The following is a 12,491-nucleotide window of genomic DNA, read 5'->3' as shown; positions in this document are numbered from 1 at the left end:
AGACTTGCCGTGTGTGAGTTGGCTAGATTTTGAGATGAGCATATAAGATAACAAATGAGTAAGCATTTTATACACTGCAAAGTTTTATAGAAGGGGAATGTCTGTTATTCTTTAAGAAATTCAGCAGGCACCAAAGCTGTTCTCCTTGACGGAATGGCAATGTGGAAGTTACACACTAGAAACAGCAATGATTACAAAGGGATTTGTAAGAAGTGTCCTCGAGTATTAATGATTGCACAGTCTATGAGGAGGTTCCTACTCAATAGCACATACATGAGGCTGAAAGGGGACATACACTTGAATATGAAATACAGTCCATTTTGAAAGGTTCTCAGTTCTACGTGAGTGATTCACGGGCTTCCTTCCATCACTCATAGGTAGAAGAATACGGTCACCAGCTCTTCATCACACAGATGTGTCTTTAGTCCATGGACATGAAAGAGTGGCTTGAAAGCAACCCAGCGCCACTGATTTGGCATAAATTGGCCCTTTTGCTAAGTAGTTGGCAACAATACACCAGCCTTGGGCAATTGGCCCTCCACCGAGAGCCCTCCTTAGTGACGGTGATGAGATGGCGCGGCGGGGAGCACGTTAGCAATAAACCAAGAGAGAGGGCTAAAACTAGGGTTGGGGGTAGATTCCCCCCCTTCCTTTCCCTTTTCCTCTTACTCTACTTCATATAGTGCAGATACCTTCATGCATCCAGCTGTCTGGGAATCTTTTCAGAGATGTGCTTCGTATAAAGTTTTTGTTGTTACTGTCTTTTCTTCTATTTTTTTAATCAAGGAAAATAGAGGGTATTTTATTTTCATGGAAAAGCAAAATAATTTCTGATCCTTACTGGCAAGAAGTATAATTGTAGCTTTATATGATTTTTCTATATGCTCACTTGCTCCAACCCACTCTCTAACCACCGAATTGTGCTAACCAATCAAGGGGTTTCCCAGTATTTGAGCCCCTAATTTGCAATCACGCAGCTTGACAGAATTGCCTAACTGGGTCAGTGGCATCATTGCTCATTTACAGACTCATGGGAATAGCTGATGGTGGTGCTGAGGGCTTCTGATGCCCAATGTCAAGGAAGTGGTCAAGAAGGGTCCTCTGTTCTCCATTTTTCACCCAATGAATAATGACTGGATTTGCCACATGTGCCTGCTCAGCGCTCTGCACTAAAGGCTCAACAGGAAAGGGTAAAGGTGCAGTTGTCAGGATGACTTGGGAGTCCAGGTGAGGCTGGAGTGAACCAGGTGCTGGGACTGGAACTTTCCAGAACTGGGATTCTTTCGAGGGTTTTAATTCTTCTCCACAACTGTGGAATGAGAAAACATGGCTCTCAAGTCCCCCTCCCATCCATTGTGCCTTTTCCCTTCCTTCCCTTTTCCCTTTTCTCTACCTCCAGCATCCAGCTCCTCCTTTTGGGTGGAGGCAGGTCGTGGGTAGGGAGAGGATGGTTTTCCATTACCCTGGTGTCTGCCTCAGCCGTGGCTGTACCACATTTTCCTTTTCAGTGGTACATGGATTCCTGGATCGTGAGTTTTTTTAGGTGTACATGCAAAGGATTGTCATTCTTTAAATAGATGTTGCAAGTAAGTAATTTAGCTATCCTTGCACATTCATAGTCACCTAAGGCTACGGTCTGCTTTAAGTAACCCTGGTACATGGTGACCATTGGTTTCACTGATGATTCTTCCCTTGAGATGCTTCCCAAAGTGCTTGGCTTAATGTATCTACGAAAATGATTCAAGCCTGTTTTTATTGTGCAAATCACGGGCTCACCAAAGCAATAAAGTTCTAGTAAGTGCTCTATAATGCCATTATGGTCCTTAAGGCAGAAGTTGGTTCTTATTTATATTTGACCCCTACAGCACTTGTACTTGGCACATGGAAGTCTGTCAACATGACTGCTGGAGGGAAAGACATTTCGTAAGAGTGGGCTGGGGCCCTGATGGTGTCTCCAGGGTTGCCATCAAGTTCCCGTCCTGCCAGGGATTGTTCTACTTCTGGTATGTGTATCCATGTTAGAGCTGGTATCACTTTCTTTCCCATCACCATCAGGAGTCCTTCAGTGGCCGTCCACGCCGCATGTCCCATGCCCTGCCCCCCCCCGAGCTTCTATTTTTTATGCAGGGTAGTCTGCCTGCAAAGTTAATCTGTCATTTTTGTAGCCCTTCGAAATGATGTTCATCTCTCAGCGTTCTCCTCCTGTCTGGTGGTGGATGCCAGGCTGGTGGGGCCCGTCCCGCCCATCTCGCAGTCCATCAGCCTTTCCCTGATGCTTGTCTGCATTTCTCCTGAATTCTCATTGTCACCATCAGTAGTCAGGCCACTCTTGGGTAGAATGTGTCTACATCAAAGAAGAAGTGCTTTCTTTCCTGCAAAACCTGGATCTGGAGACTTATAACTCTTGGGCTGAACTTCAAATACTCTTCAAATATTGCTTTTCCAAATTCCTGAATACCCAGCCTTTATCCTTTGACTTTATACCATTTTCTGGCTCAGTCAGAGCACTGCCTGTCATGCTCTTAATAAAATATTCCCCCACTCTTGGCCTGCCTTCCAAGCTGCCTCGAGCTTAATTTTTTTACTACATCTTAAGTTTAAAAGATGCTAAATCGTTCACAATAGCGTCATCTGAAGTACCATACTGTGCCCCAGAAGGTACAAATTAAGGCTACTTTGTGGCCTCAAAGAATTTTATTAGCTTTTCAAGTAAGGATGATGCACTAATTGCTTTTACCTTTTATGAGACAGAGTGAAAATTCTGACCAGAGGCCACAGCTGTGTTTTCCACCCTCGGCTTGATGGGTATCAAGTTCAAAATGGCCCTGACTGAATGGACACACTGTGGTGGCCCTGACAGATGGGTTGGCTTTACGTGTCAGCTCTCCATGAATTGTTCGGATGCCAGCCCAGGGAAACAGGAACGCTCCTGGGATGCAGGAGTGAGTGCCCCTGGCTTGTCTCTGGTGGCTTTCCAAGGAGGTCGCTGCAGACTCAGCCCCGTTTTCTGCACTAGTGACAGTGGGGTGGTCACTGTCCCGTTCCAGATCATTACAAGACACTCAGCACAGAGGAAGCTCAGGGCTGGGGACCCAGCCCCATCCTTCCCAGCTGTCACCGGCTGGGAAAAATGGGAAGTGAAAGGAAGCAGGAGGAGCTAGGAAAGGTAACGACAATGGCCTGGCCCTGTCAGCAATTTTCCCCGAGCCCTCAGTGGCAAGAATGTCAACCAGAAGGTGGGAAGGAGAGGACATCAGGGCTGCTGAGGGCTGGCCTGGAAGGAAAGGAGGCAGCGCGGAGCCAGTAAAGTGTGTGTCAACACAAAACTCCACACTCACAAAAGGAAAAGACCATGGAGGTGCTTTGGGTAGGAAGAGACCGACTGGTGGAAGAGCGCACTCTGAGTTTCTGAGAGCTGAGGTTACGCTTACAGGCAAAATGAAGCAAAAAGGAGAGAAACCAGAGGGCGAACGGAGTGAGTGGAGCTCGAGGAAATAAAGGACTTACCTGATTTATTTTTGCATTCAATATCGTAGCCAGTAATGGGGCTGTTCCCATCGAACCCCATGGTCCACCTGAGGGTGATGGTGCGAGCTTTCACGTCCTTGATCTCGATTTCGGGAGGGTCTGGAGGCTCTGCATGACCAACAGAACAACCCAGGGTTAGTGCGAAATGGAACCAGCGTAAGGAAAGATTGAGATGCCAAGTATGAAGATGTGCTAGCATTAGACCATGACAGATGCGTGTTCTCTCCCAATCACATTTTAGCGAGAAGGCGGTCCACTTTTCCAAAAATTCCAGTTTTCGTTGCACTTGCAGAACTGGGCCAAATCTGGAGGATTTAAATGTTAGTGTTCTAGTTTGGAATCAGTAACTCAGAAAATATTTTGGTCTTAAATATTAAATTTCCCTTTTCATTCTGATTGCCTCATGGATTCCTAAAAGTGACCAAAGAGGGAGCATGACTGCTTCTGTGCATTTGACAGGACTGCCTCAACATCTGACTTAATTTCTTTAAGGGGTTTGGGGGGGCACCAAAAATACTACTTTAGCACCAACTTCATACACATTTTAAATTTTCTGAGCATCTGGAAGCATGAGAGAGCAATTTGAGCCCACACGTGCATGAACAAGAAAACACATTCAACCGTCCTGCAACCGTCCTCAAGCTGCCTGCTTCCTACCTTGCACTGTGAGCTGAATTATGCCACGGTCCTCCCCATAAGAATTGATAGCATGGCAGGAAAAGAAGCCAGAATCTTCTCTCACAGTTGGCAGAATCTATGTGTAAAGCAGAAAGAAATTCATCTTGTTCAGAAGCATGGAGCAGGAAAAAAACTGAAATGTCTTTTGCTGTAAAAGTCTTCTCTCTGCTCTTTCATCCCACCTCCACCTCTAGCATACACACATACACACTTATAAACACAGGCGTATACACAAAGACACACACACACACACTGATTTCAGCGCAATTGTGAATGTACAGATAGGCCCAATGTACGTGATCAATGCCAGCTGCTAACTTGTTAAATTAGACATGCAATTTCTATGTGCAGTCTAGGATTTTATAGTCAGGTTGATATATATTCCACATACACATTCTTTTCTCATACTCCACCTTTACTGCATCAAAAGCAACCAGGCCTAAGAAATTATCTATAAATACAGCAGTAAAGCCTGGGTCCTCAGGACCCTCATTAGATTTCGGTTCTAGAAGGACTCTAGGGTTAAACTCTTGCTAGAAAATCAATATAACTGTTTCAAATACAAGCCTTTCCCTTTCCTTTTTTTTTTTTTAATGTGTATGCTCCAGCATCATTTTTATCACCCTGCACTAAAAGCATCTTTCAGTTAATGAACAACAGAGATAAAAAAAAAAAAAAGTAAGAGAATACAATCGTTACTTTTTTCTGGCTTTTGTGTTCCTATATTACTGACAAGATATATATTTTTTTTGGCTCTCGATTTTTTCCAAAGAAGCAAACTAATTTTCATTATAACGTATTTTTTGTTCTGATTTTTTTCTTTCACAGGAAGTTAAAACATGCACACAACATAAGACGTCATTCCTCCAGGATTAAACATCATTAAAAACCCTTATTTCTCACATTGTTTTTTTTTTAATTACAGCTAGATTCCCTGCCATGTTCATAATAATTTTACCCTTAATACTTATGATAAAGCATGATTTTTGAAGGCTATTCAGTAATCTCTCTGTATGAAGCATGAGAGAAATGATGCTTCATAAATAAGTTCAAAAAGATGACCTGCTATTTATCACCCACATACACCCAGCTGTGCAAAAGGGCAGACTTATTCTGCAAAGTCAGACTCTCTTCTTTTGTGTTTCCTTTGCTTTTACCTGTAGAGTGGAGATCACTTCCTCTCCCACCTCCTTGGTGGACACGAGATAACGCGCCATTTCGGGATTGATGATCCGGTCCTCCTTCTCCCAGCGGACTATGATGGGTTTCTCCCCGTGGGCTGTGCAACTCATCTCCTTCTTCTGACCCTGGGTGGCCAGGGTGGTGTTTGGATAGGATGTTATCATCGCAGGAACTGAAAAGTCCAAAGGGACACGGCTTGTTCAGCAGATCAGGTTTTTTGATTTTCCCCACCGTAACACTCATCTAAATCATGTTTAAAGACATGTTTCCTCGAAATGAAATTTAGTTGACAAACTGATGAGCAAGAATCACGGATAAAATACAGGGAAGTCGGTAGGAAACGGAGTTTGATGAGGGGAGCCCTCACAGAGCTCGCTCCCCTGTGTTCGGGGGGAGGGCGGGCCTGGGTCCCAAGTGGCCCTCGTCCGAGCACACAGGAAGATGGCTTCTCTTGCTGATCAAGTCTGGAAAGGGAGCTTACTATTGAGAATTATGCTCTTCCTTCTCTAACCATCTACGTTTCTATCATTTTCAACCGTGTGGATGAAACTTTAATAGTTAGCTTAGGTGGAGCTCTTTGTGCTGTGAAACAATCCTTGTAATGACTTCACCCCTCACAGCTGTTACAAACTTCCCGAACTTTTCCCATCACTTGGAGATCTCAAACCTTTCATTAACTTATAACAGGGAATCTCATCTCTAGTTCACTGAAAACCTGAAACCCTTATTTGGGAACCATCTCAACTTCCTTCTTTCACCTTTCAAAATTAATCTATAGGATTCCATTCTTGACAATAAGTCAGATGACATAAGACCACACATTCCACCCTGCAAACCACCTACAAATGCTGAATAACATATAATAAACTCCTTTATAGATGCATATCAGTCTTACAAGAAAGAGGGAAAAAGCCTCAAGGGTAAAAAACAAAAGGGGTGTTGAAAACCCAGAATACATAACTGGGGCTTTGACTGCCTGAGAGTCAGGGAGTTAAAAGTGAGACCTCAGAAGCCAGGACTCTCAAAGGGCTCCATCTTCAGAGCAAATATGAAACTGGAAAACAAAAATCCACAAATGGCAAAGAAAGCAAATTTCCTTGGCTTAGGTTGTGGATATAGGAAAAAAAAAGTCTCCCCTGAGAATTTGTAACTGGCTTCCTTTGGAGATGAATTCATGCTAAGGAATATGAAGGTGCTCCTAGTTTAGTGTCCTGTCTGAGGATCTCAGCAAAAGCAAACAGAACACTCTCTTTGGGGATGCGTCCTCCATCCATGCCCACTGGAATTCTCCCAGACACAGCTCTCTCCAGCATGAGCTCACAAACCAGAACCATAAAACACACAAGCAACCAATACCCCATGATTGAGAAGCATCCCCCAAGGACCTCATTGATGGAATTACTAGATACAAGCTCTAAAATAAGTATACATGAAGTGTTTAAAGATGTTTTAAAAACATGAGAAAGGAATAAGATGCTATCAAAAAGGACCAGGAAGATTTGAAAAACAACCCTGTGAAATCTATATAGTTCATATGCTTTTCCCTTCATTTCTTCGATCAAAGGAAGAAAGACCCTCACTCATTTCTAAGGTCAAGTTCACACTGCACATACTATAAATTCACCCATTTTAAGTGTACAATTTAATGGTTTTAAGCATCAATCACCCACTCAGTAAGCCCTCTAGGGTGCCCTGAGCTGTGGCTTCCTCCACCAATAGCACATGCTGAGTAATGTCTTCCCCCTGATCTTCTATGCTGGTTTGAAGCACATAACACAAAGTGAAGGTTCTACCAGGTCTGTAGCCCGGATGTCCGTCCACTCACGGAAGAACTTGCAGTCTGTAGCATCCTCACACTCAGCAGCACTGTGGCAGAGAAATACCTCACAGTTCTTGAATAAGATGTGAAGTGGATGAACCAATGAATGAGGAAAAGAAATGATATGAATTCCATATTTTGCAGAGACTTTCCCATAACTGTGGTAAGACTCCTCTTCCAGGACTTCTAAGCAACAGCAAAAACTGGTGCTGCTAGTTATCCCCAGCCTTTAGTCTTGACCCCTCCTCTAGTCCGTGTAAGATGATTTTTAAAAAATTTATTGAAAGCTGTATTGAGGTATTATTTACATACTATAAATTCACCCATTTTAAGTGTACAATTTAATGGTTTTAAGCATGTTTACAGAGTTGTTTAATCATCACCACATCAAATATTAGAACATTTACCTTACCCTAAAAGAAACCTCATGCTCTTTTATGGTATTCCCCCTTTTTTCATCCCCTGCCCCAGCAATCACTAATCTACATTCTGTCTCCATTGATTTGCCTTTTATGGACATTTCATATAAATGAATCATGTATTCTTTTGTGTCTGGCTTTTTACATTCAGCAGAATGTTCTCAAGGTTCATCCAAGTTGTACTTGTGTGTCACTAATTTGTTCCCTTTTATTGCTGAATGGTATTGCATTGTATGGATAGACCTCATTTTTGGACAATTTTTGGACATTTGGGTTGTTTCTATTTTTTGGCTATTGTGAATAAATGCTGATAAAAACATTCATGTACAAGTTATTGTGTGATGTATGTTTTCATTTCTGTGACAAAGAGACCGATACTTGTTTTGAGCTGAATTTCATCCTTGGTCTAGACTTTGCGTATATGGAACACATTATTAATTGAAAGACAGATCCTCCTGAATGCTCTTCCAGGTAAGATGTAAAGTACGTTGCAGGTGGTTTTTGAAGCAACCCCCAGTTGCATCATATTATGGGTCGGGTTGTCATCGTTGTGCCAAAGTGGTTACTTTGAAACTGTAGGTGTGCCACTTTCTCCCTGTGTGAACCAGACAGTCACTTTACCATTCAGTGCCTCAGCTCTGCCATTTGTAAATGGAGATAATAATTGTTGAGAGGTGTGCCAATTTGGATGTATTATGTGCTCCGAAATGCCATGTTGTTTGACACAGTCTTGTGGGGCAGACGTATTAGTGCTGATTAGGTTGGAATCCTTTAACTGAGTGTTTCCATGGAGACGTGACTCAATCAACTGTGGGTGAAACCTTTGATCGGATAATTTCCATGGAGGTGTTACCCTACCTATTCAGAGTGGGTCTTAATTAAATCACTGGAGTCCCATGAAAGTGTTCACAGACAGAAGGAGTGCTGCAGCCAAGAGAAACACCTTGAAGCATGCACAGGAGCTGAGAGAGGAGCTGGAACACAACCTGAGATCAGCAGATGCCAGCCACGTGGCTTCCTAGCTAACAGAGGTTTTCCGGATGCCACTGGCCTTCCTTCAGTGAAGGTATACTTGTGTTGATGCCTTAATCTGGACATTTTCATGGCTTTCAACTGTACCTTTGTAACCAGATAAGCCCCCTTTATAAAAGCCAATCCATTTCTGGTATTTTGCATAACGGCAGCTTTAGCAAATTGGAACAAGAGGACTAAAGGAGTTCATGCGCAGCTTGGAGTCAGCACTGTATATAAGCATGTCAGGTGGCTGCTCCACGTATGTGTTGATGTGGATTTCTGCCTGCCTGTGGGAGCAGAGTCTTGCAGATGAGGAATGCATTGGGGTCTTCCTCAGGAAGCTTCTCTACTAAAGACACCTTCAGTTGGGGCTCGGATCCACTCACCTGATGCTCTTTCTCACAAAGGTCAAGGGCTAAGAAATAATTATGGAACCCAAAGCCACCAAGAGTGACCTAAAATGCAAAACTGTGGATAAAATCCGTTGCAGGCCCAAGAAGAAGAAAATATTTCCTTTGCATTCTTTTTCTCAAAGCTGGGAAACACGAGACAGAAACTGTGAAACTCACATATAATTTAGGTTGATACATGGCCCACTGGCCCCCCGGGGCCAGAAACTGGTTGCTGCAAGACCTGCAAGCTGAGCATAGAACCAAACCTCTCAGTAGAGCTGCATTTTGGAAGTCAATCCCTGCTTAATGCTTGGTGGTCACATATGCACCCAGAGGCTATGGATAGGGCTTCCTGCTGTGCAGTATTTGTGAATAGAAAAAGGGAAATTCATAAAATGGTAGGGCATGAAAAAAAATACAGATTTTGTGTGCAGACATGGTAAGTGTGGTCACTTCTGAAGCCCAGGGTATTTTATCACTCTCCTTTCCCTATATTCCAACGAGAATGAACCAATTCCCAGGTAAGCCTTTCTGTCCTGCCTTAGGAGCTGCTATTCTGGGGAGCAAATGTGTTGTGAGAGCTGGTGTCCCCTGGAATGTCATTTTCTATTATTTTATAACAACTAACTGGAAGAACACATCATTTCTTTCTAGATTTTTTTTTAAAGCAGGATTGTTCCAAGGATGTGTTTTTTCCCCTCTACTTTCCTTAATAATGAAAAACTTTATTGTATTTCTATATGGGGGAAATACCTCAACAAAATCATGGACCTCTGGTTTGTTTATAAATTGCCCATCTTACTCTGTAAATCATGATTCTCATTTTTACCCTCATTTCTCCTTTGAAAAAGAGTGCCCCACCACTGGGTATTTTAGCTCTGGTTCCTTAATTCAGGTGGTCAGAAATACCTTGGCGAGCCCATGTTCTCCTTTTCCCCATGAGCATTTTTCTCCCTTTAAAGGAATGGCCAAAAGGATTTTGAAGGGATGAATCATGAGCGTGGCCTCTTTGCAATGCTAATGTTTGAAGCCTGACCTTCTCACTAGTGGACACGGGTGGTGAGAGACGACAGCGTGTCAGTGAGGAAGCCCTTCTCCTGAGGATTTTGGAAGAACCACAAATGGATGGGGCAGTTTAACAGGAATTGGAACCAAGGTGAGGCTCTGTGCAGACCCTCAAGCAGGGGCAAAGGACACCTAGACCCAAGGAGGTTTTGCTCAAAGACTGTGAGCTGTGCCTCTCCTGCAAAATTCCCCTTCAAGGAAGAAGCTGCTTTACATCACCAAGTGTCAGTTTATAAATCTCCTTCACAAACTGTGATATCATCTCACAACACCTTCAGTGACCAGCAAATCTACCTTCTGCTGGAAAAGGGAGCAGCATACAGACCAAGGGGTGAGCCAGTGTGCACCGGAGCCAGCTCCCACCGACCAGTGAAAGCTGACTGTGCATGGCTGGGTCCATCTCTGCAGCCTGGCCCTGCCGCCTTGCAAGCTTGGAATTGGCAGGGGTGGCAATATTCACACCAGCAAAATCTGCAAGCGCTAGAAATCAGGGCTTCCTGATTTAATTGTTAAACATGGACCAGCACATCACTGGGGAAAGTATTCCCCGTATTAATGATTTTACAGGGTGCTCCTCCACGATGACAGAGGCACTGCAGGTTGGGGAGTTGACTCAACAGTAATGACTAATCTTTTCTTATCCAGAAAAGTAAACCTTACAGATCTAAACCATGATTCCCACATGCTTTGACAGCAATAAACTGATGCAAACCTGGGTTTCTCCACATAAGATAAACAGAGAGTGGACAACTTATATTAATAAAACACTGACATTAGTGATTAGTTTCAAACTTTACCCCCCTCAAGTCTTTTTGTGAATCTACCACTGATACAAAATTGAGGATCATCCATTTTTCTTTTCTCTCTGGCTAGCTCTGCTGAGAACACCACTGAAAAAAGCAACAAAAGAAGATACCCAGCAGCCTTGGATAACCCCAAACCAGACAATCTGCCTGTCACAAACCTCTGATTCAATCTCTTTATTTTACAGAGAAGGAAACAGAAAACCAAGAAGAGGCCTGAGTGTTGAAGGCCCAATTACAGGAGCCAGCAGGACCTGAGTTCCTAAAGTCATCATGACCATTGTCAACAACGACCCAACAACAGGGTGACCAACTGGCCCGACACTGATGGCCCCAGGACACCCCTCAGCCCTCCACTCCATCAGAGGAGGGTGGCAGAGAAGGGTGGGGGCCAAGAACAAGGCAACCAGCTCCCCAGACACCCAAGGTGGGAAGCAGACAGGACACGGGAGGGCTTCCAGGTGGCAGGACTGGGGACGGAGACGTTCTGGGGCATGGACCACTTTTAAGCTCTTTCTTCAGCTACATTTTTTACATTTTGTTATGAAAAAATATCACGAATACAGAAAAATTGAAGACCCACCTCCCCGCACCTGGATTCCACAATGAGCATTTCCTTTACAGACATGAGTCAAAATTTATTTTCACTGTTATCTCACTACTAAATTAAAATTTACCAAAAAATATACTTGTCATCATTTTATTTTAGAATAAACTTGGGTGGAAACATGAATCAGCAAGCATCTCAAACTCAGCCACTAAGACTGCAGCCGGCTCCCTGAATCCTGCTGCTCCAGGCCCAGAGCCCACTGGAACCTCATCTGTGCACCAGACAGAGGGACTTGGGGTCAGGTGGCTGCTGAGTTAGAGCAGTGCCCCTCTGCCCCTCCCTCGTACGCTGACTCAAAGCGGGGGGAAGGGAGACTGGAGTGTGGGGGCACACCAGATCCAACCTCATGCCACCAATGAGATACTACTGTAAGCGGGTGAGATCACTGGCTGCCCTGGGCCCCATTTAATCATCTGAATCACAGGAGAGCTGAATGAGATCAGATGCTCTCAACTGGGGCTGCTCTTAAAACATACCAGAGCCCAGGCTCCACTCAGACCAGCTGAATCAGGGGGGCTTCAGACATGGGATTGACTTAAAGCTCCCCAAATAATCCAACATGGAGCCTGGGTGAAAATCACTCAACCAGGTGATCGCAAAGCCCTTTTCCAGCTTGGACTTTTCTTTTCCTTTCCCTTCCCTTTTTTTCCCTTCCCTGCCCTATGTCTGTTCCACCTGGTAAGAATTTTTAAAATTAATACCACCATAAAAGTCACACACTTTAGTTATCTTCATTAATCTCTAAATTGATGCATCCTTTCTTTCCTTCGCCTCCTTCAGGGTATGGGAAAGGTCAAAGTAGATAGTCTAAGATAAGAAGGCATCTATATATCTGAATCCCTTCATGTTTACACAGTATTTGCACATACATTATCTCACAATTGCATACCATTCTCAGTAGAGAACAGAATTCGTATCTCCATTTACCCAAAATGAAATAGGAGTCAGAAAGGACAACGATTAGCCCGAAGTCATAACACT

At 43.7% G+C, this 12,491-nt stretch overlaps 1 protein-coding gene across 2 annotated transcripts in view; it reads right to left on the bottom strand.

Moving 5' to 3' along the window:
- DSCAM (DS cell adhesion molecule) overlaps nt 1-12,491 on the bottom strand; it is an 834,563-nt gene that overhangs the window by 152,207 nt on the left and 669,865 nt on the right. For both annotated transcript variants that reach the window (XM_037831465.1, XM_037831467.1), the window contains exons 12-14: nt 5,364-5,560; nt 4,186-4,282; nt 3,508-3,636 (exon numbers count right to left, since the gene is read on the bottom strand). In XM_037831465.1, the coding sequence (XP_037687393.1) occupies nt 3,508-3,636; nt 4,186-4,282; nt 5,364-5,560 (423 nt within the window). The remainder of the gene's footprint in view (nt 1-3,507; nt 3,637-4,185; nt 4,283-5,363; nt 5,561-12,491) is intronic.

This window comes from Choloepus didactylus, chromosome 1 (assembly GCF_015220235.1).
Source record: "Choloepus didactylus isolate mChoDid1 chromosome 1, mChoDid1.pri, whole genome shotgun sequence".
NCBI classification, from domain to species: Eukaryota; Metazoa; Chordata; class Mammalia; order Pilosa; family Megalonychidae; genus Choloepus; species Choloepus didactylus.
The sequence above is the reverse complement of the archived record's forward strand: the minus strand, read 5'-3'. Positions and strand labels throughout refer to the sequence as shown.